Source organism: Gadus morhua, chromosome 14 (genome assembly GCF_902167405.1).
Source record: "Gadus morhua chromosome 14, gadMor3.0, whole genome shotgun sequence".
In the NCBI taxonomy this organism is placed as follows: Eukaryota; Metazoa; Chordata; class Actinopteri; order Gadiformes; family Gadidae; genus Gadus; species Gadus morhua.
The window spans coordinates 2,233,317-2,260,816 of NC_044061.1; the positions used below are offsets into that span (position 1 = coordinate 2,233,317).

The 27,500-nt window shown below is 52.2% G+C and overlaps 2 protein-coding genes across 6 annotated transcripts in view; one reads left to right on the forward strand and one right to left on the reverse strand.

The window, feature by feature from the left end:
• The window catches only part of rnf111 (ring finger protein 111), a 33,323-nt gene extending 23,510 nt beyond the window's left edge, over nt 1–9,813 (forward strand). For 2 of the 4 annotated variants that reach the window (XM_030376385.1, XM_030376386.1), the window contains exons 10-15: nt 238–355; nt 3,535–3,615; nt 5,087–5,182; nt 5,405–5,491; nt 7,392–7,501; nt 8,140–9,813. In XM_030376385.1, the coding sequence (XP_030232245.1) occupies nt 238–355; nt 3,535–3,615; nt 5,087–5,182; nt 5,405–5,491; nt 7,392–7,501; nt 8,140–8,257 (610 nt within the window). In that variant the 3' untranslated portion in view covers nt 8,258–9,813. The remainder of the gene's footprint in view (nt 1–237; nt 356–3,534; nt 3,616–5,086; nt 5,183–5,404; nt 5,492–7,391; nt 7,502–8,139) is intronic. The other 2 variants (XM_030376387.1, XM_030376388.1) reach the window with 1 other exon arrangement.
• Nucleotides 9,814–10,262: 449 nt separating this feature from the next.
• Nucleotides 10,263–27,500, reverse strand: part of myo1ea (myosin IEa) — a 39,252-nt gene continuing 22,014 nt past the window's right edge. Inside the window, exons 14-29 of one of the 2 annotated variants that reach the window (XM_030376383.1) lie at nt 27,197–27,364; nt 26,297–26,382; nt 23,396–23,477; nt 22,966–23,072; nt 21,190–21,288; nt 20,763–20,907; nt 17,858–17,972; nt 17,597–17,766; nt 17,336–17,481; nt 16,157–16,303; nt 15,478–15,635; nt 15,196–15,282; nt 14,647–14,851; nt 14,299–14,334; nt 13,221–13,390; nt 10,263–11,781 (exon numbers count right to left, since the gene is read on the reverse strand). In XM_030376383.1, coding sequence (XP_030232243.1) covers nt 11,705–11,781; nt 13,221–13,390; nt 14,299–14,334; nt 14,647–14,851; nt 15,196–15,282; nt 15,478–15,635; nt 16,157–16,303; nt 17,336–17,481; nt 17,597–17,766; nt 17,858–17,972; nt 20,763–20,907; nt 21,190–21,288; nt 22,966–23,072; nt 23,396–23,477; nt 26,297–26,382; nt 27,197–27,364 — 1,998 coding nt within the window. In that variant the 3' untranslated portion in view covers nt 10,263–11,704. The remainder of the gene's footprint in view (nt 11,782–13,220; nt 13,391–14,298; nt 14,335–14,646; nt 14,852–15,195; nt 15,283–15,477; nt 15,636–16,156; nt 16,304–17,335; nt 17,482–17,596; nt 17,767–17,857; nt 17,973–20,762; nt 20,908–21,189; nt 21,289–22,965; nt 23,073–23,395; nt 23,478–26,296; nt 26,383–27,196; nt 27,365–27,500) is intronic. The other variant, XM_030376384.1, reaches the window with a different exon arrangement.

The window sequence follows — 27,500 nt, forward strand, 5'->3', positions numbered from 1 at the left end:
GAGAACCCCGCTGACCTTAACAGAGCACAGATACAGAACAAAAGGCAGTGATGTACATCATGTCAGAGGACCCCCCCCCCCACCCTCCCACATTCATACTCGCATACAAACAACATCAGAGTAATAGAACAGAATCAGAAACCTAGACAAGAACACATATAAAGATAATAACGCGTATACTACTACTACTACTACTAATGTACACCAACCTGCTGACCCGCTGTGTGTCTTCAACAGGGAGCTGGGCATCGAGGCGGGCGTGGCCGTGGCCCCCTACCCCTCAGGACACCTGCACCCCCACCTGCCCCACTACCACCAACCGCCCCGGCTGCACCACTTCCCCATCCCCTTCATGGTGAGGAGCGCCTCATGGAGGAACGCCGTGGGGATGAGGAGGACGCCTGCATGGGCCCCTGACTCCTCTCTGACTCTGGTCTCCTCTCTGACTCTGTTCTCCTCTCTGACTCTGTGTTCTCCTCTCTGACTCTGTGTTCTCCTCTCTGACTCTGTTCTCCTCTCTGACTCTGTGTTCTCCTCTCTGACTCTGTGTTCTCCTCTCTGACTCTGTTCTCCTCTCTGACTCTGTGTTCTCCTCTCTGACTCTGTTCTCCTCTCTGACTCTGTTCTCCTCTCTGACTCTGTGTTCTCCTCTCTGACTCTGTGTTCTCCTCTCTGACTCTGTTCTCCTCTCTGACTCTGTGTTCTCCTCTCTGACTCTGTGTTCTCCTCTCTGACTCTGTTCTCCTCTCTGACTCTGTGTTCTCCTCTCTGACTCTGTTCTCCTCTCTGACTCTGTGTTCTCCTCTCTGACTCTGTGTTCTCCTCTCTGACTCTGGTCTCCTCTCTGACTCTGTTCTCCTCTCTGACTCTGTGTTCTCCTCTCTGACTCTGTTCTCCTCTCTGACTCTGTGTTCTCCTCTCTGACTCTGTGTTCTCCTCTCTGACTCTGTTCTCCTCTCTGACTCTGTTCTCCTCTCTGACTCTGTTCTCCTCTCTGACTCTGTTCTCCTCTCTGACTCTGTTCTCCTCTCTGACTCTGTGTTCTCCTCTCTGACTCTGTGTTCTCCTCTCTGACTCTGTGTTCTCCTCTCTGACTCTGTGTTCTCCTCTCTGACTCTGGTCTCCTCTCTGACTCTGTGTTCTCCTCTCTGACTCTGTGTTCTCCTCTCTGACTCTGTGTTCTCCTCTCTGACTCTCTGTTCTCCTCTCTGACTCTGTGTTCTCCTCTCTGACTCTGTGTTCTCCTCTCTGACTCTGTTCTCCTCTCTGACTCTGTGTTCTCCTCTCTGACTCTCTGTTCTCCTCTCTGACTCTGTGTTCTCCTCTCTGACTCTGTGTTCTCCTCTCTGACTCTGTTCTCCTCTCTGACTCTGGTCTCCTCTCTGACTCTGTTCTCCTCTCTGACTCTGTGTTCTCCTCTCTGACTCTGGTCTCCTCTCTGACTCTGTGTTCTCCTCTCTGACTCTGTGTTCTCCTCTCTGACTCTGTGTTCTCCTCTCTGACTCTGTTCTCCTCTCTGACTCTGTGTTCTCCTCTCTGACTCTGTGTTCTCCTCTCTGACTCTGTTCTCCTCTCTGACTCTGTGTTCTCCTCTCTGACTCTGTTCTCCTCTCTGACTCTGTGTTCTCCTCTCTGACTCTCTGTTCTCCTCTCTGACTCTGTGTTCTCCTCTCTGACTCTGTGTTCTCCTCTCTGACTCTGTTCTCCTCTCTGACTCTGGTCTCCTCTCTGACTCTGTTCTCCTCTCTGACTCTGTGTTCTCCTCTCTGACTCTCTGTTCTCCTCTCTGACTCTGTGTTCTCCTCTCTGACTCTGTGTTCTCCTCTCTGACTCTGTTCTCCTCTCTGACTCTGTGTTCTCCTCTCTGACTCTCTGTTCTCCTCTCTGACTCTGTGTTCTCCTCTCTGACTCTGTGTTCTCCTCTCTGACTCTGTTCTCCTCTCTGACTCTGGTCTCCTCTCTGACTCTGTTCTCCTCTCTGACTCTGTGTTCTCCTCTCTGACTCTCTGTTCTCCTCTCTGACTCTGTTCTCCTCTCTGACTCTGTTCTCCTCTCTGACTCTGTTCTCCTCTCTGACTCTGTTCTCCTCTCTGACTCTGTTCTCCTCTCTGACTCTGTTCTCCTCTCTGACTCTGTGTTCTCCTCTCTGACTCTGTGTTCTCCTCTCTGACTCTGTTCTCCTCTCTGACTCTGTTCTCCTCTCTGACTCTGTTCTCCTCTCTGACTGCGTGTTCTCCTCTCTGACCTCACTCTGTGTTCTCCTCTCTGACTCTGTGTTCTCCTCTCTGACTCTGTGTTCTCCTCTCTGACTCTGTGTTCTCCTCTCTGACTCTGTTCTCCTCTCTGACTCTGTTCTCCTCTCTGACTCTGTGTTCTCCTCTCTGACTCTCTGTTCTCCTCTCTGACTCTGTGTTCCCCTCTCTGACTCTGTTCTCCTCTCTGACTCTGTGTTCTCCTCTCTGACTCTGTTCTCCTCTCTGACTCTGTGTTCTCCTCTCTGACTCTGTGTTCTCCTCTCTGACTCTGTGTTCTCCTCTCTGACCTCACTCTGTGTTCTCCTCTCTGACCTCACTCTGTGTTCTCCTCTCTGACCCTGTTCTCCTCTCTGACTCTGTTCTCCTCTCTGACTCTCTGTTCTCCTCTCTGACTCTGTGTTCTCCTCTCTGACTCTGTGTTCTCCTCTCTGACTCTGTGTTCTCCTCTCTGACTCTCTGTTCTCCTCTCTGACTCTGTGTTCTCCTCTCTGACTCTGTTCTCCTCTCTGACTCTGTGTTCTCCTCTCTGACTTTGTGTTCTCCTCTCTGACTCTGTGTTCTTCTCTGACCTCACTCTGTGTTCTCCTCTGTGTTCTTCTCTGACCTCCCTCTTTGTTCTCCTCTCTGACTCTGTGTTCTCCTCTCTGACTCTGTGTTCTCCTCTCTGACTCTGTGTTCTCCTCTCTGACTCTGTTCTCCTCTCTGACTCTCTGTTCTCCTCTCTGACTCTGTGTTCTCCTCTCTGACTCTGTGTTCTCCTCTCTGACTCTGTGTTCTCCTCTCTGACTCTGTGTTCTCCTCTCTGACTCTGTGTTCTCCTCTCTGACTCTGTGTTCTCCTCTCTGACCTCAATCTGTGTTCTCCTCTCTGACCTCACTCTGTGTTCTCCTCTGTGTTCTTCTCTGACCTCCCTCTGTGTTCTCCTCTCTGTCTCTGTGTTCTCCTCTCTGACTCTGTGTTCTCCTCTCTGACTCTGTTCTCCTCTCTGACTCTGTGTTCTCCTCTCTGACTCTGTTCTCCTCTCTGACTCTGTGTTCTCCTCTCTGACTCTGTTCTCCTCTCTGACTCTGTGTTCTCCTCTCTGACTCTGTGTTCTCCTCTCTGACTCTGTGTTCTCCTCTCTGACTCTGTTCTCCTCTTTGTTCTCCTCTCTGACTCTGTGTTCTCCTCTGTGTTCTTCTCTGACCTCCCTCTGTGTTCTCCTCTGTGTTCTTCTCTGACCTCCCTCTGTGTTCTCCTCTGTGTTCTTCTCTGACCTCCCTCTGTGTTCTCCCTGCAGCACACGGGCATCTCTGAAGTGACCTACCCCCACATCCGCTACATCTCCTCTAGAATAGCGGGCTTTGGAAGAACCTACGAGGTAAGAACTGCGTTCTGTAAAGGGGTGTGTTCAGAACCGTCTGTAAAGGGGTGCGTTCAGAACCGTCTGTAAAGGGGTGCGTTCAGGACCGTCTGTAAAGGGGTGCGTTCAGGACCGTCGGTAAAGGGGTGCGTTCAGGACCGTCGGTAAAGGGGTGCGTTCAGGGCCGTCGGTAAAGGGGTGCGTTCAGGACCGTCGGTAAAGGGGTGCGTTCAGGGCCGTCGGTAAAGGGGTGCGTTCAGGGCCGTCGGTAAAGGGGTGCGTTCAGGACCGTCGGTAAAGGGGTGCGTTCAGGACCGTCTGTAAAGGGGTGCGTTTAGGACCGTCGGTAAAGAGGTGCTTCAGAACCGTCTGTGAAGGGGTGCGTTCAGGACCGTCGGTAAAGCGTTGGTGGTGTTGTGTTCAGAACCGTTGGTAAAGGGGTGCGTTCAGGACCGTCGGTAAAGGGGTGCGTTCAGGACCGTCGGTAAAGGGGTGCGTTCAGGACCGTCTGTAAAGGGGTGCGTTTAGGATCGTCGGTAAAGGGGTGCTTCAGAACCGTCTGTAAAGGGGTGCGTTCAGGACCGTCGGTAAAGCGTTGGTGGTGTTGTGTTCAGAACCGTTGGTAAAGGGGTGCGTTCAGGACCGTCGGTAAAGGGGTGCGTTCAGGACCGTCGGTAAAGGGGTGCGTTCAGGACCGTTTGTAAAGGGGTGTGTTCAGGGCCGTCGGTAAAGGGGTGCGTTCAGGACTGTCGGTAAAGCGTTGGTGGTGTTGTGTTCAGAACCGTTGGTAAAGGGGTGCGTTCAGGACCGTCGGTAAAGGGGTGCGTTCAGGTCCGTCGGTAAAGGGGTGCGTTCAGGACCGTCTGTAAAGGGGTGCGTTCAAGGCCGTCTGTAAAGGGGTGCGTTCTGGACCGTCTGTAAAGGGGTGCGTTCAGGGCCGTCGGTAAAGGGGTGCGTTCAGGACCGTTGGTTAAGCGTTGGTGGTGTTGTGTTCAGAACCGTTGGTAAAGGGGTGCGTTCAGGATGTTCTGAAAGGGGTGCGTTCAGGACCGTTGGTAAAGCGTTGGTGTTGTGTTCAGAACCGTCGGTAAAGGGGTGCGTTCAGGGCCGTCGGTAAAGCGGTGCGTTCAGGGCCGTCGGTAAAGGGGTGCGTTCAGGGCCGTCGGTAAAGGGGTGCGTTCAGGGCCGTCGGTAAAGGGGTGTGTTCAGGACCGTCGGTAAAGGGGTGCGTTCAGGGCCGTCGGTAAAGGGGTGCGTTCAGGACCGTCGGTAAAGCGTTGGTGGTGTTGTGTTCAGAACCGTTGGTAAAGGGGTGCGTTCATGGCCGTCGGTAAAGGGGTGAGTTCAGGGCCGTCGGTAAAGGGGTGCATTCAGGGCCGTCGGTAAAGGAGTGCGTTCAGGACCATCGGTAAAGGGGTGTGTTCAGGGCCGTCGGTAAAGGGGTGCGTTCAGGACCGTCGGTAAAGCGTTGGTGGTGTTGTGTTCCCAGGACCTGCTGCACCTTGAGGAGCGTCTGGGCACCGTGAACCGGGGGGCGTCTCAGGGGACCATCGAGAGGTGCACCTACCCCCACAAGTACAAGAAGGTGAGCCCCCTCGTGTGTTTGTGTGTGTCTGGTTGTGTGTGGTTGTGGTTGTGTGTGTGTTTGTGTGCAGGAGCGAGGAGCACTGCTGCTCTTCTTGTCCTTGACTTCTTTCTTTTTTTGCCCGAGGAGCCTCCTCAACGCGGTCATTAGACCGAGGGTTTGCTCTAGTTGTCCTTAAGTGTGTTCTTCAGTAAGAATCTAACTCCCTGCCACCCAATACAGAAGGTGTTGGAGAGAGTCATTGAGGAACAGTTAACCCCTGAGGCATGGTCATCTATTGGGAAAAATATTCCCGCAACCCCAGAATCGGTGAGAAAAATCAGAACAAATCAATTTGGAATCCATCATGTCTCTTGCTCACATTTACAGTACGAGTGGTCTGGGGGGGGGGGGGGGGGGGGGATCTAGTCTCTGGACTGTAACATTCATGTGTGTCTTGAGGAGGAAAATGTAGACAGTCGGTCTGTTGCCCTCTGAGCCATCTCCCGCGTCCATATTGCCAGCATACGGCCCGGCTTTTGTGATTAAAGGGGGGATATTATACCACCAGGGGTGAGTGTGATCAGCCGTTAGAAGCCGTTAGAGGACCTGCCTTTCCCTGTGCCCTAGTGACATCACTAGTGGGCCTGTCCACCTAGATGTATGATGGATAGATCAGCATAATTTGCTACAGTCCACTTGGTAGCTCGGTGGACCGATCTACCCAGCGTACATCCAGGTGGACTGTCCACAAGCCGGCACAGGGACGTGCCAGCTTGTAATGGCTTATCACACTCACACCTGGTGGCATGATATCACCCCTTTAAACAATAAAATACACACTATGACCCCTTTAATACAGACTCACTATGACCCCTTTAATGCAGACACTATGACCATTTAAGACAGACACTATGACCCCTTTAATACAGACACTATGACCCTTTAATACAGACACTATGACCCCTTTAATACAGACACTATGACCCTTTAATACAGACACTATGACCCCTTTAATACAGACACTATGACCCTTTAATACAGACACTATGACCCCTTTAATACAGACACTATGACCCCTTTAATACAGACACTATGACCCCTTTAATACAGACACTATGACCCCTTTAATACAGACTCACTATGACCCCTTTAATACAGACCCTATGACCCCTTTAATACAGACACTATGCCCCCTTTAATACAGACACTATGACCCCTTTAATACAGACACTATGACCCCTTTAATACAGACACTATGACCCCTTTAATACAGACACTATGACCCTTTAATACAGACACTATGACCCCTTTAATACAGACACTATGACCCCTTTAATACAGACACTATGACCCCTTTAATACAGACACTATGACCCCTTTAATACAGACACTATGACCCCTTTAATACAGACACTATGCCCCCTTTAATACAGACACTATGCCCCCTTTAATACAGACACTATGCCCCCTTTAATACAGACACTATGACCCCTTTAATACAGACACTGCCCCCTTTAATACAGACACTATGACCCCTTTAATACAGACACTATGACCCCTTTAATACAGACACTATGACCCCTTTAATACAGACACTATGACCCCTTTAATACAGACACTATGACCCTTTAATACAGACACTATGACCCCTTTAATACAGACACTATGCCCCCTTTAATACAGACACTATGCCCCCTTTAATACAGACACTATGACCCTTTAATACAGACACTATGACCCCTTTAATACAGACACTATGACCCCTTTAATACAGACACTATGACCCCTTTAATACAGACACTATGCCCCCTTTAATACAGACAATATGACCCCTTTAATACAGACACTATGACCCCTTTAATACAGACACTATGCCCCCTTTAATACAGACACTATGACCCCTTTAATACAGACACTATGACCCCTTTAATACAGACACATCAGGTACACTGTGGACATTACCTGTGTTACCTTACCTGTGTGTTGTAGTCAAGCAGGGCTCCAGTACACACAGTTTATCCTTATTGCTCTGTGACATCCCCCCCCCCCAACACACACACACACACACACACACACACACACACACACACACACACACTCTCTTGGTGGTGGAGGTCTGAGGTGGTGGTGGTGTTGGTTGTGGTGGTGGTGTTGGTTGTGGTGGTGGTGGTGGTGGGGGCTGAGCTGCAGGTGTTAACCCCGGTCTCTCTGGACCCCCGCTCCACAGAGGAAGCTGTTGGGAAAGCAGGAGGAGGAGGAGGAGGGAGCGGACGAAGAGGACACGGAGGAGAAGTGCACCATCTGTCTGTCTATCCTTGAGGAGGGGGAGGACGTGAGGTGAGCAGCACAGGGCACACACGCCTGCACGTGCGCACACACACTCACACACACACGCTCTCACTCACACACTCACACGCTCACACGCGCGCTCTCACTCACACACACGCTCTCACTCACACACACACACACTCACACACACACGCTCTCACTCACACACACACACACACACACACACACTCACACGCTCACACGCGCGCTCTCACTCACACACACTCCAGAGGAGTCTGGACCCAGAGGCATTGCAATCAACCGCCCCTCGACGACGACTCTCGGAGGAGGACATTTGGCACTCAACATACTCCCAGAAATACCCCAGCATGGCCTTCTGCCCCCTGCTGGTGGCAAACCACATAATATCATATTTATATTCATGTATTTAGAACACACAAATAAATTGTCCAAAATGATAAATATTTGAATTTAATCTATTTCATTTATTATGTCGTATTTACATTCCGAGTGAAGTGTAAAATAACTGTGCGTTCGTGTCGTATAGCAAAAAACGAGATGCATTGAGTCAGAGTCTCTCCCAGGATCTGCTTAATGCTGCAGAAGGGTTACACCTGGGACGTCCTACAGTAGACGCTATTCTGCGGCGTACCCCAGAGTGTAACGCCGTGTAACCTGTGTTCCAGACGCCTCCCCTGTATGCACCTGTTCCACCAGCTGTGCGTGGACCAGTGGCTGCTCACCAATAAGAAGTGCCCCATCTGCCGGGTGGACATCGAGGCCCAGCTGTCGGCCGAAAGTTGATGCTCCCCCCCCCCCCACGGCCCCTTTGGTCCCGCTACAAAAAAATGTTCTTTTTATCTGTTGATTTCCTTGATTCTATCATTTTCGACTTTCTCTTCAGTACTGCAGTCAACCAAAGATGGCATGAATGACCCGTGCAGCTCGGAATCTGAGAGAGAGACAAGAACGTCGGACTAAAACAATGAGCCCAGAGTGCCAGCCGTCACATATTCACACAAAGCTAGAACTCCTCGTTAAGGATTTAAATTTTTATTGTATTTATAAAAGCTTTTATGTAGCTTTTGATTGTTAACTCCAGTGTCATGTCCTCCGTCGTCATGCATGTCTCCTTGCGATGCGTTCCTTTGCACACCTGGCGGGCGCCATGCCAACACCTGGCGGGCGCCATGCCAACACCTGGCGGGCGCCATGCCAACACCTGGCGGGCGCCATGCCAACACCAGGCGGGCGCCGCTCGCAGCCGCTCGGGTAAACAAGCGTTCCTGTAGACCGTGATGCCTTGCTTTACCGGATCTCAATGTCGGCCTCTGTTTGCAGGACATTGCGGGATTCATCGTACCAATCAGTGTATGGATTAGTTTATGTTTTTAGAAGATGTGGATTGTTAGTGGACGGGACATTTTCTTAAAGTGAATCAAGACATTCCTAGCGAGGAAGAATCCGTTTAAGGTATCGTCTGCTGTACACGTGCACACCCAGTATTTTTACAGTTGGAATAATTGCCAATGCTCACACGTTCACTCCCAGCATTATGCACACGCCTAGCCAGCGTGACCCCCCCCCACCCTGTCCCCCCTCTCCTCCCCCTCCTCGCCCCTCCGTTGAGCGAGACGGACACGAACTGACGGGTTCAGAGGAGGAGCCTGAGGGGCGGAAGGTCGCTGGCTCCAGGTTCTCGGCGCGACGGGGATCTGTTCAGAGTTCGTCGTTTGTTTTGTTATGTTCCAAGAGGTCTCCTCCCCTCTGTGTCGCAGGCAGAGTGCCTCACACACACGTTAGCAGGGGTCGTACCGGTGCCGTTCCTCACCGACGTAGACACAGGAGCTCTCTGTGGGGCCTGCTCGAGGTCTTCATCGTTCTGGGACAGAGACTGGGTTTGGTGGTGACCTGATGTTGATGAAGACTGTGTGGAGGGGAAAGGACACGGCACAAACACGGAATCGATGGCGCGTTATTCTTTGGATTCAGAACATTGTAGTCTCTTGTCTCTCTGTAGTTATGCGGCAGTCTTCTTTTCACTGCTGGAGAAAAAAAGATAGTACTAATATAATTCTTGACTAACTCACTTGCATATACTTGCACAAGAGAGAAAAAGTTATGGGTGCAAAAGTGAATCTGACGGTGTGCTGAGGCCATGTATTTCCACTCTTGATGAATATTAATAAAGAAGAGAACTAACATTTTGAATGAGTGTTGGGGAGCAGTACGTTAAGCAGGTATTCATGGACTCATGGCCGACTGGAACCACGATTATGTTCTGTGGGATTTATATTAGTTTTAAAAAATAATATTAATAAACTTGGATAACTCTTTCTTGAGTGCTCCTTCCTCTGTGATCGTTTGGGTTTCAAGTTACTGAGTTCATGTCTGTTCGACACACTTTGGAACATACGAGTGGGTGGAGAAAACACCCTCAGATTGATCAGATGTTATAGTTCGCCAAATTATTCACTGAGGATGAAAGTGTAATGAGCTCTGCTATAACTTCTACATCAACACATATGAAACATGAAACATAAGCCAGCAATTAGTATCGATGCTTAGAACCCTTTTGCCTATTCTCATTCTGTACTTTACATTATAACAAACCGTTTGCAAATGGTGAGATATAAGAATACTCTAAATGAAAACATGTTGATGCTGAAGATTAAAGCACAGAAGTGAATAAGGTAAATATAAACATGATAAACCGTCAAAAGTTGTTTTTTTAGTTTCACTACTTTGTCAAAGTACATTTCGACATCAACGTACAATAAGTCAATAGCCCATTACAATCAACACACCGTAAGGTTTGCAACATGAACATGCTTTATTAAAAGATCCAACTGGTGTTTTTCATATTGCACAAAGATGTGTCGACATCCAGCATCAAACCTTCGATATCGCTGAGCCCTGTGACAGCTGTCAGTCAGGATGACCCAGGTGTCCGAGCTCTTAAATTATGACCGAATGATAAATTAATGCAACGGCAGTGCAAAAGGAGGGTAGACATAGTGAAGCTGAAGCAAAGTAAAGGTAAAAGTCTTTCCTTTTGTCTGAAATGATTGTGAGACTGATTAAACCCAACATCACCTGGATTCTCTGAACCAATGAAGTCTGTTAAAAACAGCATCAATCACACATCGCTCTAGGTACCAAACAGGAAGGCAGAATATCAAGAGAAAGAAAATATACGACAGAATTAAACTTGAACCCAAAAACAAAACATGTCCTAGATATCAACAGATATACATAAATCAATCTAAAATGGCCTGCACAATATTTCCATGTAAACAAGTTATTCTCTTCATAAATTCGGCTATTTGCATTGTGTTTGGCAATTTGTCCTTCATCGATGTGATACATAGGCTGTGATATGACCAAATGAGTAGGTTGGTGTCCCCAAGATAGTACCTATCCCAGTAAAGTGCTCTTCAACCACAGACGACACCCAGAATACGGTCAGTGTGTGTGGAATTTGCAATTTAAAAATTTCTTCGATACAAAAACCTGGACAATATGATACGGACAATCAAGAAATTTACATTTACTGGCTAAAAAGTTCCCCAGCAACGCGTCGACTAGTCTTTGATTCCTGCCTTCTCGTTCTTTGGATGCATCTGCTCAACAGACACAATCTGTTCGGTTTGGGAGATATGGTGTATATATATATATATAAGTTTTAATAAAAAACTATTTCTAGAACACAGTGAAATAATCATCTTCCAGAACACCATCAGCATCACTTCATGGCTTTAAAATACAGCAACTTAACAAAAACCGCACTGACACACACAGAGAAACTTTACTCCCGCTGGTTACATGATTTCAGAATAAAACAGGAGGAACGTGACAGCAGACCGAGACGCCCGCTGAACAGAGGACGCTTCAACACCACTGAGCTTAGAAAAGTGTAACGAGACAGTCGAGAAAAATATAAAGCTATAAATACAATAAATAGTTTTGTTCAGTACTCTTTGGTACTCATGGGGAAGCTGATGTCGTCCCTTCAGTAAAAGGTAAAAAGTCTGCTCGGTTTGAAAGCCAAAATCCGTCCCCCACACCAAGTTCAGCCTGCGGACATCCGGGTCACATGACCTCAGACGGGTCACATGACGCCAGATGGGCCCCCAGTGACGACCACATGGTGGTGGTGGGGTGGGTGGACAGCGGGGGGCCCTCTCCGAGGGGGTCCGCTCCGGGGGTCCTCAGCCCCTCCGTCCCTCATACAGAAGTCCTCCCGGACTCCTAGATCTTGCTGACGTAGTTGTTGGGGAACAGGCCCTGCTTCCCCCTGATCCTCCCCGTCCACCAGCCAGAGGCGTCTGAGGAGCACAGAAGGAACCCGTTAGAACCTCAGAACCGACCGTCAGAACCTCAGAACCAACCGTCAGAACCTTCAGAACCAACCGAACCGTCAGAACCAACCGTCAGAACCTTTAGAACCGAACCGTCAGAACCAACCGTCGGTACCTCAGAACCAACCGTCAGAACCTCAGAACCAACTGTCAGAACCAACCGTCAGAACCTCAGAACCAACCGTCAGAACCTCAGAACCAACCGTTAGAACCTCAGAACCGACCGTCAGAACCTCAGAACCAACCGTCAGAACCTTCAGAACCAACCGAACCGTCAGAACCAACCGTCAGAACCTTTAGAACCGAACCGTCAGAACCAACCGTCAGAACCTCAGAACCAACCGTCAGAACCTCAGAACTAACCGTCAGAACCTCAGAACCAACCGTCAGAACCAACCGTCAGAACCTCAGAAACAACCGTCAGAACCAACCATCAGAACCAACCGTCAGAACCAACCGTCAGAACCAACCATCAGAACCAACCGTCAGAACCAACCATCAGAACCTCAGAAACAACCGTCAGAACCTCAGAAACAACCGTCAGAACCAACCATCAGAAACAACCGTCAGAACCAACCATCAGAACCAACCGTCAGAACCTCAGAAACAACCGTCAGAACCAACCGTCAGAATCAACCGTCAGAACCATCAGAACCAACCGTCAGAACCTCAGAACCAACCGTCAGAACCATCAGAACCAACCATCAGAACCTCAGAAACAACCGTCAGAACCAACCGTCAGAACCAACCGTCAGAACCAACCATCAGAACCTCAGAACCAACCGTCAGAACCAACCATCAGAACCTCAGAACCAACCGTCAGAACCAACCGTCAGAACCAACCGTCAGAACCAACCATCAGAACCTCAGAACCAACCGTCAGAACCAACCGTCAGAACCAACCATCAGAACCTCAGAACCAACCGTAAGAACCAACCGTCAGAACCCACCATCAGAACCTCAGAACCAACCGTCAGAACCAACCGTCAGAACCTTCAGAACCAACCGTCAGAACCAACCGTCAGAACCAACCGTCAGAACCTCAGAACCAACCGTCAGAACCAACCGTCAGAACCAACCGTCAGAACCTTCAGAACCAACCGTCAGAACCTCAGAACCAACCGTCAGAACCATCAGGGTCTAGACCCCAGAACCACAGCGGCTGGCCATGGTCTATCAATAGGATTTACATTTATTTAACATTAAGAGGATTCTGCAGGATCAGCAGTGAGGCGCCTCGCTCAGGGACACCTCGACACTCCGCTAGGAGGAGCCGGGGATCGAACCAGCGACCCTCCGGCTCCCAGTGGACCCGCTCTACCTCCTGAGCCCCCTGACACTCACCCTAACCCTGAGACCAGAGCAGGCCTGTGTCCCCAGCCTGCGGCGTTCAGAGCGGTTCTCACCCTCCTTGATGATCTCGATGAGTTCGTCGGCGTTGAAGCTGAGCTCGTCCGTGTCCTGCGCGTCGTAGGCGTACAGCGCCCGGCACTGGGGCACCTGGGGGCGGGGCTTAGGGGCCGGCTTGGGCCGCCCGCCGCCCGGGGCCGGCCGGCTGTCGGAGGGCCGATGGGCCCTGGGGACACGAGGGAGAGCAGCAGGATGGTTGGTTTGGTGTCTACGCCGACACAGGGCTCAGAGAGAGGAGCTCACCCTTTAGACGTTTCCCTCATGATGCTACTCCTGTCGGGTATGTCGATTATAATCTTTGTGTTTTATTCGTTGCAGTGTTTATTCTTTATTTATCTATTTTCATTCTAGTGTCCTGTTCTTTCTGCAGTGACACTGAAATTAAAAAAACGACTTATTATCTTATCTGTAAACTGGTCGTTTACCGCGCAGCCACCAGATGGCAGCGCTGTCACTAGAGGGTGCACATTGACCTCTCCTAGACCATTGACGTTTGAGACTTTTTAGCAGAGAGCTTTTTCCCGAGCACTGATTCAGCCCCAGTAGAATGTCAAGGTAATGATCCCCAGTGCAGCACATCATAAGGTTATAATATATAACAGCTGTATAAAGGTTTACACATTACATTCCCTAGCGTGAGAAAAGGCTTCACCAAAAACGTTTGATGAAACATGAAAGATCTGAGACTTGAAAGGCAGATCTTTGAGGGATCTTTGAATTCATGAATGGCCTTATTGAAACACGGCTCATCTATAACCAAGGCCGTTTCTGTTCAGAAAGAAGGAAGGACTACGAGTTAGAGATGTTCTGAGAAAAAAGAAATCCAATCTACAATCAGAAGATAGGAGTCTTCTGGGTTGTCTCGTGTGTGGGTGAATGAAAGCATCTTCTGCCGAATGTTCCGGAGACAGAGCGGTACAGAATCAAGTCTCGTCCCCGTTCCCTTAGACAGATCATTAGTGTTAGGAAAGGTGTGAACCTCTATCAGATGTTAATGGACTACAGGAAGAACAGCGCACCACAGAGCTAATCTAGAAACCAGCTGCCACCAAAACACTGAACACTCAAACTCACATTCCTCCATTGGAAGCTGTCCGTCTGTCGCCATGACTACAAAGGAATACATTGGCCAAATTATAGCAAGACACTGCCTGGTGATTACTTTTGGGTTTAAACACACTCTCACAGTGTGTGTGTGTGTGTGTGTGTGTGTGTGTGTGTGTGTGTGTGTGTGTGTGTGTGTGTGTGTGTGTGTGTGTGTGTGTCTATGTCTGCGTGTGTCTGTCTGTGTCTGTCTGTGTATATGCGTGTGTCTGTGTGCGTGTCTCAAATCAGTTCTATAATGCACAATGTTTCCTAATAAATGACATCCTGCCAACGACGGCCTTGAAGGTGTTCCCCCCCCCCCCCCCCGGCCCTCACCCTGCGGCGCCTTGCTCCGGGACCCTCAGGCAGTCCAGGTTGGGGGGCTGCGTGGGGGGCCGGCCGCCCCCCCGGCCGCGGGGCTGGCCCGGCCCGCTGGGCAGGCCCGGCTGGGGGGTCCGGCCCGCGGAGGGGGGGGGCCTCTGGGGGTTCCTCTGGCTGGCCAGGTGGTTGGTGTTCTTGGGGCCGCCATTCTGGTGGGCGGCTGCGGAGACAGGAAGTGACGAGCGTCAGGCGACGAGGCCGCTCGGTTACGGTTGCCACGGCGACGCTCGTCTGTGAGCTAGCTGGCGTAGCGCTGAAGCTTTAGCTCGCCGCTGTTGTTGTTGTTTCTAAATAATACTTAACCTCAGCATTTATATTTAAACGCTTGTTATAAATTATAGGAGTGTTATATCATTATTATTACGTTATTATTTGCTTTTGTTTAATGCAGTTTTTGTAAATACTTATTCATCTTTTTATGTCTTGTTATAATAGGCGTCTGTCTGTCTGTCTGTCTGTCTGTCTGTCTGTCTGTCTGTCTGTCTGTCTGTCTGGTCCCCCTACCTGGGGGGCCGGGGGCTGCCCTGGCCGGGGTGGTCTGGTGGGTCCTGGAGGAACGGCCCTGGTGGGAGAAGCTCTTCTTGCTGGGACCTGACACACACACACACACACACACACACACACACACACACACACACACACACACACACACACACACACACACACACACACACACACACACACACACACACACACACACACACACACACAGGTGACAATAGGAGGCTGTCAGCGTCGATGTTAACCGGTCCTGGGGGGGGGGTTGGGGGTTGGGGGTGTACTCACGGGTGGTCTTGGGCAGTCCCGGCCCGATGCTGACCTGCAGGGTCTTACTGGAGGGCTTCAGCACGGCGGCGTCGCCCTGACCCTGGACCACCGTCACCTGGCGAGACCCCCCCCCACTCAGGAACCCCCACGTCTCCTTCTTCAGCTTCAGCTCCATCCTGGAACACACACACACACGCACACACAGACACAGGCACACACACACACACACACACACGCACACACAGACACAGGCACACACACACACACACACACACAGACACAGACACACACACACACACACACACACACAATGTAATATATATATATATATATATATATTTATATATATACTATATATACTATCATCACAGCCTATCAAACACAAGCTCTCTTCCATACTCTAATACCATCAAACCCTGGACATGTTGACTACATTAACGTCCCCACTAACAGGTTCTAACATCCCATCCATCCAGGGCTCCAGAGTTGTGTTGGATGGAGTGCGGGGCCCTCCATCCAACACAACTCTGGAGGCCTGGGTGGATGGGATGTTAATGTAGTGTTTGGTGTTATTATAGTATGGATGAGAGCTTGTGTTTGATAGGCCTTGAGGGCCCCGCCCTCCGGCCGTTCCTCCCGCGTTCCCGCCGCGCGGCCCAGCGACGGCTCGAGTCGCCGTGACGACCCCCGCTCTTACGTGTTGCTGAACTTGAGCGGCAGCGTCCTCTGGGTCTTCTCCTCGAAGCGCCGCGACAGCAGACTGACCAGCTCCGTCTTGAAGACGCACTCCAGCAGGCTGTCGTACTCCTGCTCGTGGAGGATCAGCAGGTCGTCCTGCATGGTGCTGGGGGGCGCACACGCACGCACACACGCACACACACACACACACACGCACACACGCACGCGGTCACACACGCACACACGCACGCACACGCACACACACACACATAAAAAGACACACGGACACACAGACACACACACACACACACACACACACACAGAAAAAGACACGCAGACACACGGACAAACAGTCACACAGAAACACACGCACACACACGGACAAACAGACACACACACGCGCACACAAACAGAAACAGACACACACACACACACACACACACACACACACAGGTAAACGTATGGTTTCTAATAAAGTTCAGCGCAACACACCGGCCTCAGTCAGAGTGGTGCTCAGGACAGAAGTGCTTTCCCTGTGAGGTCAATATGAGCTTACATCAAACCATGGCCCTCGGCCACTAAGACTCCACTAAGACCTTAGAGTAAACTGATGGCATCAAATGAGGTCGCAATGAAAGACCCGATTTGAACGACAAACCAAAAACAGATCAAATGCATAATGTTGCCATTAAAAGGGTTACTGGGGTTTAGCAACTCAAAGGAATCTGACTAGTATTGATACTGCCTGTTATCAGGTTAGTTCTGTAAAAGGCCGTTCCCCATGAGTAGTTAGTTGGTGTTGAACTTCAAGTCTTTACCACCAGGGAGAGCCACTGCACGGTTACCTTTCATTTGTTGAGTGAGAGAGATTCATGACCATGTAGCCTTTAGGCCTTTAATAATCATAAATCATATTGCTGCCTTGTTGACAAGTTTTGTTGACATAGCCATGTTCCTACTTATTGGCTTCTACTAGTGTTCATCTAAATGAAATATAGTTCATGGCTCTTTGATCTAACAAATGTACGTTTGTGTAACATAAAGAATACACAAAGATATCCACAAAGTATCCACAAAAGGATTGCTGATTGTAACAATCGAACAGAGCATGACTAGCCCTAAAGTCTTCCCTCCTCAGACACGTGTTGCGACCTCGAGGGCATCCCGACGGCGGGCGGACGGGGACCACGAGGCTCACCTCAGAGACACCGCCAGGATCTTCTCCACCTCGATCCGCCTCTTCAGGACCTCCGTCACCTGACCCTTCTCAGGGCCCTGCGTCAGCTTCTCCCGGCCCACCAGGTACACACACTTAGGGGTCAGGATCAGGTCCCGCTTGATCGGCTGGAGAGAGGAGGAGGAGGAGGAGGAGGAGGAGAATAAGACGAAGACATTTTGCGGTGAAAGCAGAACATGAACATGAGCCCTCAGTGAAGCCCGCCTCCAGCCCGGACCTTACCTTGAATCGCCGGTCGTACTTTGTGACTTTGTCCGCAAAGTCGATCTTTTCCCTTTTGCCCAGGAACTGTCGGAGCTCCGGACGGTCCTCCATGCCCAGGTAGTCGCCCACAAAGTTCCTGTTGATGCTGTGTCTCCGTCTCTCTTTACGGTTCACCAGCAGGTCGCAGGCTGGGGAGACCAGAGAGGATCGGTTTAAAGGAAGAAACTAAAAAGAACGGAAGGAGTCCAACCGGTGGCTGTTCAATGGATGGGGGCTTACCTTCCTCCCTCATCTGGACGTACTTCTTGCGGGCCATGTACTTCCTCCAGGCCTTCTGGATCGTCCGGGCGTACCCGTCAAACTTGCGTTCCCTGGTCTCCTCCAGTAGGAAGAGCTGTGGAGGCGGAGGGGGTCAGACCATCACACACAGAGCAGCACGGAGCTAACACACACAGAGCAGCACGGAGCTAACACACACAGAGCAGCACGGAGCTAACACACACACACAGAGCAACACGGAGCAAACACACACAGAGCATCACGGAGCTAACACACACACAGAGCAACACGGAGCTAACACACACACAGAGCAACACGGAGCTAACACACACAGAGCAGCACGGAGCTAACACACACACACACACAGAGCAACACAGAGCTAACACACAGAGCAGCACGGAGCTAACACACACACACACACAGAGCAACACAGAGCTAACACACAGAGCAGCACGGAGCTAACACACACACACACACAGAGCAACACAGAGCTAACACACACAGAGCAGCACGGAGCTAACACACACACACACACACAGCAGCACAGAGCTAACACACACAGAGCAGCACGGAGCTAACACACACAGAGCAGCACGGAGCTAACACACACAGAGCAGCACGGAGCTAACACACACACACAGAGCAGCACGGAGCAAACACACACACACACAGAGCAGCACGGAGCTAACACACACACACAGAGCAACACGGAGCTAACACACACAGAGCAGCACGGAGCTAACACACACAGAGCAGCACGGAGCTAACACACACAGAGCAGCACGGAGCTAACACACACACACAGAGCAGCACGGAGCTAACACACACACACACACAGAGCAGCACGGAGCTAACACACACAGAGCAGCACCGAGCTAACACACACACACAGAGCAGCACGGAGCTAACACACACACACACACAGAGCAACACAGAGCTAACACACAGAGCAGCGTCCGACCAAGCGCCCGGACAACAGAACACACATGAACCCGGGATACGCAAAGATACCATCATGATGCACTTGTGGACGTCTGGACGTGTGTGTGTGTGTACGTGCGTGTGCGTGCGTGCGTGCGTGTGTATTGAATGTTATTTTGTAATTGAAATAATACGACGGTCAAACAATGTTTGATTGAAATCGTAAAAACATCCAAGTAACTAACTTGGATGGGGGACATTTCCCCAGACCAAGACTAGCATCTCCGCTAATGCATTAGCTTTCCTCTTCCTCTTGGGCCTCACAACATGGCGTCCTCTCCTTCCCCCCCCCCCCCCCCTCCCAGACTAAACATCCTGCCCCTACATATCACCACTGCCCTGACACGCATGAATCATAGCCCCCATAGTCACAATACATTAACAGAACCGTCTAAAAACAGACCCCATAGCCTCACCACACACAAGTGTGTTTTATTTATTCAGATCCCGGTGATTACGTCACTGGACTGATTCTTTATCTCCGACCCCGGCAGACTCTCACTCCCATCTCGACCCTCCGTGATAGCGTCTTAGAATCACAAAGCCGTCTAATTGCAGGCGGGCTGAGACGCACGGGCCGTGAAGTAATGACCTCCTGTCTGTCACGCAGGGACGACTGTTTTCATGGGCTGTCAACTTATTTCAGCACCAGGCTCGCGTGATATTTAGCTTTCATTAGCCCGCTGACTCTCCATGGCGACCTTACGATTGTAACCATGGTGATCTGCGGGGGGGGGGGGGGGAGGGGGTCGCCTCTTGGCAGTGAATGAGTGAACGCATTCAGCAACAGCTCCATATGACCCTCCTCTACACTAAGACCGCTGTGTGTGTAGTTTATAGAATGTGTATGTGTGTACGTGTAGTTTATAGTGTGGTATACATGCTTCAGTGTGCATGATGTGTGCAAATGCTAATACATGGCCTCACAGACTTCCCTGAAGTGTAGCTCTCATTCCCAGCAGGGGGAACAGGAATACTGGGGAGGAGGAGGAGGAGGAGGAGGAGGAGGAGGAGGAGGAGGAGGGGGGGGGGGGGGGGGAGGAGGAGGAGGAGGAGGAGGAGGAGGAGGAGGAGGAGGAGGAGAGGAGGGGGGGGGGGGGGGGGGGAGGAGGAGGAGGGGGGGAGGAGGAGGAGAGGAGGGGGGGGGGGAGGAGGAGGAGGAGGAGGGGGGGAGGAGGAGGAGGAGGAGGAGGAGGAGGAGGAGGGGAGGAGGAGGAGGAGGAGGTGCCTCTTACAACGTCACACCGGCTCTGTGACACACAGCACTGGTGCTTGTGTGTGTGGCTTTGTTCCCAGTGCTGACGTCGTACCTGGGACTGGGACTGAGACTGGGACTGGGACTGGGACTGAGACTGAGAATGTTTGACCATCTGATGCGTCAGAGGTTTGATTCCCACACAGAAGGCCTTTGTAGGCCAACCTCCTCTTTAAAGAAGTTAAGTTACATTAGGTTAGATTAAGTTACATTTAGTTATATTATGTTACATTAAGTTACATTAAGTTAACAGGTTAAGTCATCTTCAACCTCTTCATTGTTATTTCAGCTCCTAGTTGGAAGCTTTCCATCCATTTCCTTGTAGTCTTCTCTCACCGAGGCGTTATGTGTCCTGGGAGACTTCAGAGCCCACCACGTCTGGACCCTACCCTGGACACAGCTCGGGTTTAAACCTCGTTGCTGCGTTCAATGATCTATCTATTTAAACTTTGACCTGGGTGACGCTGCCCCCTAGAGGTACATCCAATCAGATTACAGCTTTTTTTGATGTTCTCAAACCAACGAGATTTGAACCCAGCAACGGCTTTCAGAATCTCTAAATCCCAGGACATGTTTTGAGAACGAAAAGCGTTGGTCTGGGCTCCATTCCAAACACAGAACCTCTAGTCCGGCTCTCTGCTCGACCTTCATCCTGTGCTGCAGACTCACCGACTCCGGGGCCTTGATGAAGACCTTGGTGCGCCCCATCTGGTACTGGTCCTGGTCCATGTGGACCGCGTGCAGCAGATGGAGAACCCCCTGCTTCTCCTCGCCACGCCACGTGGGCCATGACTCCTTGGTGAGGATCGCATACCTGAGGAGAAACAACAGGGACTCACTATAGCTTCACACACAGTCCTGAGAAACAACACTGACCTCACACACAAACAGACCTGAGGAGAAACAACAGGGACTCACTATAGCTTCACACACAACAGCGATAGAGGTTTAGACAATCACTGTAAGATAATTATAATAGAACAATTATACGCTATGAGACGGAGGGAAACCCCAAGATGTCAGAGAGAGAGAAACAAAAGAGACTTGATGATGACAATGGCCCATCATTAATGGAGTTCTAGTCGGTGGAGTTCACCTGTTGAGGAACTTCCTGAAGACCCTCCGGTAGGCGTAGCCCGCTCGCCTCACTCTGATGTTCTCCTTCAGCCCAAGGTATTCCACCTGGTGCTTCACCCTGGAGCAGCCACCCAGAGAGAGAGAGGGTCACAACACAGGCCGGGGAGAGAGGGTCACAACACAGGCCGGAGAGAGAGAGGGTCACAACACAGGCCGGAGAGAGAGAGGGTCACAACACAGGCCGGAGAGAGAGAGGGTCACAACACAGGCCGGAGAGAGAGGGTCACAACGCAGGCCGGAGAGAGAGGGTCACAACACAGGCCGGAGAGAGAGAGGGTCATAACACAGGCCGGAGAGAGAGGGTCACAACACAGGCCGGAGAGAGAGAGGGTCACAACACAGGCCAGAGAGAGAGGGTCACAACACAGGCCGAAGAGAGAGGGTCACAACACAGGCCGGAGAGAGAGGGTCACAACACAGGCCGGAGAGAGAGGGTCACAACACAGGCCGAAGAGAGAGGGTCACAACACAGGCCGGAGAGAGAGGGTCACAACACAGGCCGGAGAGAGAGGGTCACAACACAGGCCGGAGAGAGAGGGTCACAACACAGGCCGGAGAGAGAGGGTCACAACACAGGCCGGAGAGAGAGAGAATCACCACACTCTGGAACCTTCACTGATGGGAATAGTAAATGGACTGCATATATTTACTGCGCTTTTCTAACCAGTGGCCACTCAAAGCCCTTTACAACACTGCCTCACATTCACCCATTCACACACACATTCAAACACCGACGGCGGAGTCAGCCCCGCAGGGCGACAGCCAGCTCATCAGCAGCAGTCAGGGTGAGGCATCTCGCTCAGGGACACCTCGACGCTCGGCTAGGACGAGCCGGTTACCAGCCAACCTGCTCTGCCTCCTGAGTCACTTGCTCCACCCGTGATAAACTACGTGGTGTTCCCGACTCGTTATAAAACTATCAATAACGAGTCAGGTGATTTATTCACACATTCTGTCCCCGGTCTCACTGCCGATGCTTCAGAACGCTCACACCCTCCTCTTATACACCTTCAGCTGCCCTCAGAGTGGAGAGGTAATATCCTGCTGGTTTATGATTCATCATACTGTAACAAAGCGCTCTGGGATGACTCAATGTGTCTGGGCTTCCTGTCCATGAGTGGTTCCGTGGCTAATTACGCACTCCTGCCCGTAGCCCGCTGGCAACAGGAAGTGGATCAGGGCCTAAACAATAAGAGTGCACCCGCCGTTAGTACATTAAGTGCCCGGGCTCGAAGATCGGAGCAGAAAGGGAGAGGAAGCGGAACCAGAAGGAGGCGGGATCGGGCACTTCCTGTGGAAGGTGCTTTTTGAAACCACAATATAGAATAAGGAGAATAACAACATCCTCGCCAGGACAAAACAACAAGCTGGGTGGTCAACGAGTTGGCTGGTAACCGGAAGGTTGCTAGTTCGACCCTGACTCCTCCTAGCTGGGTGTGGAGGTGTCCCTGAGCGAGACGCCTCAGCCCGACTGCTCCTGACGATTTGGCTGTCACCTTGCGTGGCTGACTCCGCCGTCGGTGTGTGAATGTGTGAGTGAATGGGTGAATGTTGTGAAGTGCTTTGAGGGGCCACTGGTTAGAGGAGTGCGGTATAAATAAAGAACATTTATCATCACACCAGCGGGCATGAAAAAGAACGCTGGTTGGGACTGAAGTATGAAAGTATGAAGCACAACTGCCTTTAGGATGGGGACAAGATGTGACGGTGGTCCAGCATGGAACCAAGGACCTACCGGCTCTCCTCCCAGTCCCGGGGCTTCTTGGTCTCGTTGGGCTTGATGCAGCGTATGTAGTGGGGGGTGCACTTCATCAGCGTGCTCACCAGGTCGTTGGCTTGTTTCTGCAGAGCGAGAACAACCGGCAGTGAGAAAAGGACAATGATACAGCAGCAGGGGTCTGCTGTAGGTGGTTTTCTGTCGACCGAGAGATTTAAGCATTGAACATGTTTGCGTACGCGTAGTCATTCGTGCAACATGTACTGGATGTAAATGTAGACGCAGTTTAAGAGGGAAGGTTCCGGATGTGTGGACACAGGAGGATGTGAAACATTAGAAGGGGAGGTTTACCTAGTCCGGACAGACGGACAGTAACCTACCCTAAAGTGTCCCGGCAGCAGGAGAAGGGGAGGTTCAGGCAGACAGACGGACGGACAGGTTAACCTACCTTTATTTTGCTTCCTGCTGTGGTAGGCCGGCCTTTCTTCTCGGCGTTCAGGTTCTCCTGGAACAGACCTCTGATGAAGGAGCTGGAGGAGGGGGCGGGGCATAGGGAGAGAGGGGCGGGGCATGGGGAGAGGGGGCGGGACATGGGTCAGGACAGGCAGAGAGAGCCAATAGGGCTTAGGGTTGTCACGTCGCTTGAAATGTTGGAACAAATGATATCAACGTTAACGGTTCGACGCGTTTTCAACATCTTCAAAACATCAGTGTGTAATTTGCACTTCAGAAAAGCCCTTCAGGAACGTCTGTTTAGGAACCAGCCATCGAAGGCTTTTCCGTAAAAAACTTCAATTGAGCAAAGTCCTTCTTCAGGTTGTATCATAGGATCGGAGAAGTGACCGTGGACGTGCTTGTCTTTGTCTCTGTCAGTGGACGTGCTTGTCTTTGCCTCGGTCAGTGGACATGCTTGTCTTTGTCTCGGTCAGTGGACATGCTTGTCTTTGTCTCTCAGTGGACGTGCTTGTCTTTGTCTCTGTCAGTGGACGTGCTTGTCTTTGTCTCTGTCAGTGGACGCCCTTGTCTTTGTCTCTGTCAGTGGACGCGCTTGTCTTTGTCTCTCAGTGGACGTGCTTGTCTTTGTCTCTGTCAGTGGACGTGCTTGTCTTTGTCTCTGTCAGTGGACGTGCTTGTCTTTGTCTCTGTCAGTAGACGCGCTTGTCTTTGTCTCTGTCAGTGGACGCGCTTGTCTTTGTCTCTGTCAGTGGACGCGCTTGTCTTTGTCTCTGTCAGTGGACGTGCTTGTCTTTGTCTCGGTCAGTGGACATGCTTGTCTTTGTCTCGGTCAGTGGACATGCTTGTCTTTGTCTCTGTCAGTGGACGCGCTTGTCTTTGTCTCGGTCAGTGGACATGCTTGTCTTTGTCTTGGCTTCGTGGGTTAAAGACAGCGACCTCAAACCAACATGGCAGCACCTCCTAAAGAGAAGTCCCTGGTGTCAACATCTCAGTCGTTTGTGGACGGTCGTTTGTAGCGTGTGGATAAGTGCAGTTGTTGCTCCCACTTGGCTCTCAACGACCAGACACCCTTGCTATACTGTTGAGTCTGTCTAAAACGCCTCAATTACAGCGCTGAGAATCAAATGAAAAGCCTTCTGTGCTTGTGAGGAGTGGAGTTATCCTCTAATCACTGACAACAGAGGCGCGATCGCGCCCTCTGCGCTCTGCTCCACTCTCAGGTCCGAGGCGTTTCCTTCCTCGCTTCCTCAAGGTTCTCCAAGCCCATTGTGTGACTGGGCAACAATGTGTCCCAGTACCACGTTTGTGTGTATACTGTGTGTGTGTATGTGTGTGGGGGGGATTTTTTCATTTGTGTAAAGCCTTGTATAGAGGGGGTAAGACAGACAGCCCCCTCTCTCTGGTGTGAGACACCCCCAGCAGAACGGGGTTAGTGGGCTGAGAGAGAGAGAGAGAGAGAGAGAGAGAGAGAGAGAGAGAGAGAGAGAGAGAGAGACAGAGAGAGAGAGAGAGAGAGAGAGAGAGAGAGAGAGAGAGAGAGGGGAGGGAGAGAGAGAGAGAGAGAGAGAGAGAGAGAGAGGGGAGGGAGAGAGAGAGAGAGGGGGAGAGAGAGAGAGAGAGAGAGAGAGAGAGAGAGAGAGAGAGAGAGAGAGAGAGAGAGAGAGAGAGAGAGAGAGAGAGAGAGAGAGAGAGAGAGAGAGAGAGAGAGAGAGAGAGAGAGAGAGAGAGAGAGAGAGAGAAGACACAGGCAGGCTGTTTGCACAGATGGTCACTGACTCTAATACGATGCCCCCCCCCCCCCCCCCCCAACCCTGGGGGGAGGAGGGGGTCAGGGGGGAGAGACCACGCAGCCCCCCCGTGTGTTAAGGCAGGGGGAGGGGCTTGGGGAGTGGGAGTGCACGCGTCCATTGTCTCCGGCTGCACTCGGAGGTCTGGAGCTCGACGAGAGCCACGCGCCCCCTGACAATAGAAGGCCCTCTCACACCCCCAGAGGGTCCACCCTCACCCCCAGAGGGTCCACCCCCCCCCAGAGGGTCCACCCTCACCCCCAGGGGGTCCACCCCCCCCCCAGAGGGTCCACCCTCACCCCCAGAGGGTCCACCCTCACCCCCAGAGGGTCCACCCTCACCCCCAGAGGGTCCACTCACACCCCCAGAGGGTCCACCCTCACCCCCAGAGGGTCCACCCTCACCTCCAGAGGGTCCACCCTCACCCCCAGAGGGTCCACCCTCACCCCCAGGGGGTCCCCCCCCCCCCCAGAGGGTCCACCCTCACCCCCAGGGGGTCCCCCCCCCCCCCAGAGGGTCCACCCTCACCCCCAGAGGGTCCACCCTCACCCCCAGAGGGTCCACCCCCCCCCCAGAGGGTCCACCCTCACCCCCAGAGGGTCCACTCACACCCCCAGAGGGTCCACCCTCACCCCCAGAGGGTCCACCCTCACCTCCAGAGGGTCCACCCTCACCCCCAGAGGGTCCACCCTCACCCCCAGGGGGTCCACCCCCCCCCCAGAGGGTCCACCCTCACCCCCAGGGGGCCCCCCCCCCCCCCAGAGGGTCCACCCTCACCCCCAGAGGGTCCACCCTCACCCCCAGAGGGTCCCCCCCCCCCCCAGAGGGTCCACCCTCACCCCCAGAGGGTCCACCCCCCCCCCAGAGGGTCCACCCTCACCCCCAGAGGGTCCACTCACACCCCCAGAGGGTCCACCCCCCCCCCAGAGGGTCCACCCTCACCCCCAGAGGGTCCACCCCCCCCCAGGGGGTCCACCCTCACCCCCAGAGGGTCCACTCACACCCCCAGAGGGTCCACTCACACCTCCAGAGGGTCCACCCTCACCCCCAGAGGGTCCACCCTCACCCCCAGAGGGTCCACTCACACCCCCAGAGGGTCCACTCACATCTCACTGCTCTGCATCAACTCGATGAGGTCGCTGAACAGAACGTCACGGTTCCTCTCACAGAACCCCTCCGCGTCGTAGGAGACCTGGGGGAGAGAGGGAGGGAGAGGGAGATAGAGGGAGGGAGGGAGAGAGGGAGGGAGGGGGAGAGAGGGAGGGAGGGAGGGGGGGAGAGGGAGAGAGGGGTAGAGAGAAAGAATGATAACCTGGAGTTAATTATTATCGGAGTGTGTGCTGTTGACCTGGCAGCAGGTGGCCCGTGGAAAATGACAGAAGAAAAAAAGGTGTGGGAGAGTGAAAACGAAGAGGAGCATGAACAGAAGGAATGCGCCCGACAGGTTTGTCCGGGTGCATTCCTTTAGAGATCGAGTCAACAGAGTTCTTCCTGTTGGACGTAGCGCCGGACTGAACTCGTGCTCCCCCGAGACTCTGAGACACAGCTCGTTAGAACTGGCCGCGCGGCTGGCCCCCATCTGGAGGGAACATGAGATCGCCAGGCTGCCGCGTCCACAGATACCCCATCAGATAAAGACTGAACTTCTGATAAATGGTAAATGGACTGCATTTACACAGCGCTTTTCTAACCAGTGGCCGCTCAAAGCTCTTTACAACACTGCCTCACATTCACCCATTCACACACACATTCACCCACCGACGGCGGAGTCAGCCCCGCAGGGCGACAGCCGGCTGGTCAGGAGCAGTCAGGGTGAGGCGTCTCGCTCAGGGACACCACGACACTCGGCTAGGAGGAGCCGGGGATCGAACTAGCAACCTTCAGGTTACCAGTCGACCCGCTCTACCTCCTGAGCCGCATGCCGCCTTGATGTATCCTCTAGGATGGATGCTGTGGTCGCCGTGGTGACGGACTCAGAGGAGGAGGGCGGAGGGAGGAGGGGGTACCTTGCCGGCGTAGTGGTGGATGATGAAGCCCTGGTTCCAGCTGTTGAAGTGCTCGTGGGAGTTGATGGCGACGCGGAGCTTCTGCAGCATGGTCTGGTCCGCGCCCTCGCCTACTGCGTGCATGGTGGCGCACACGTCGTCCAGGATGGAGAGGATCCCCGGGGGGTTCTGCACCGCGGGGGGGGGGGGGGGCACAGGTCACAGGTCAGGCCTCTCACACAGCCCCACGTTACCGTGGAGAGGAAGTATAGACGTAACGCTGTATCGTGAGGGGGCGGCGACCTGCGTTGTGTCATCAACATTC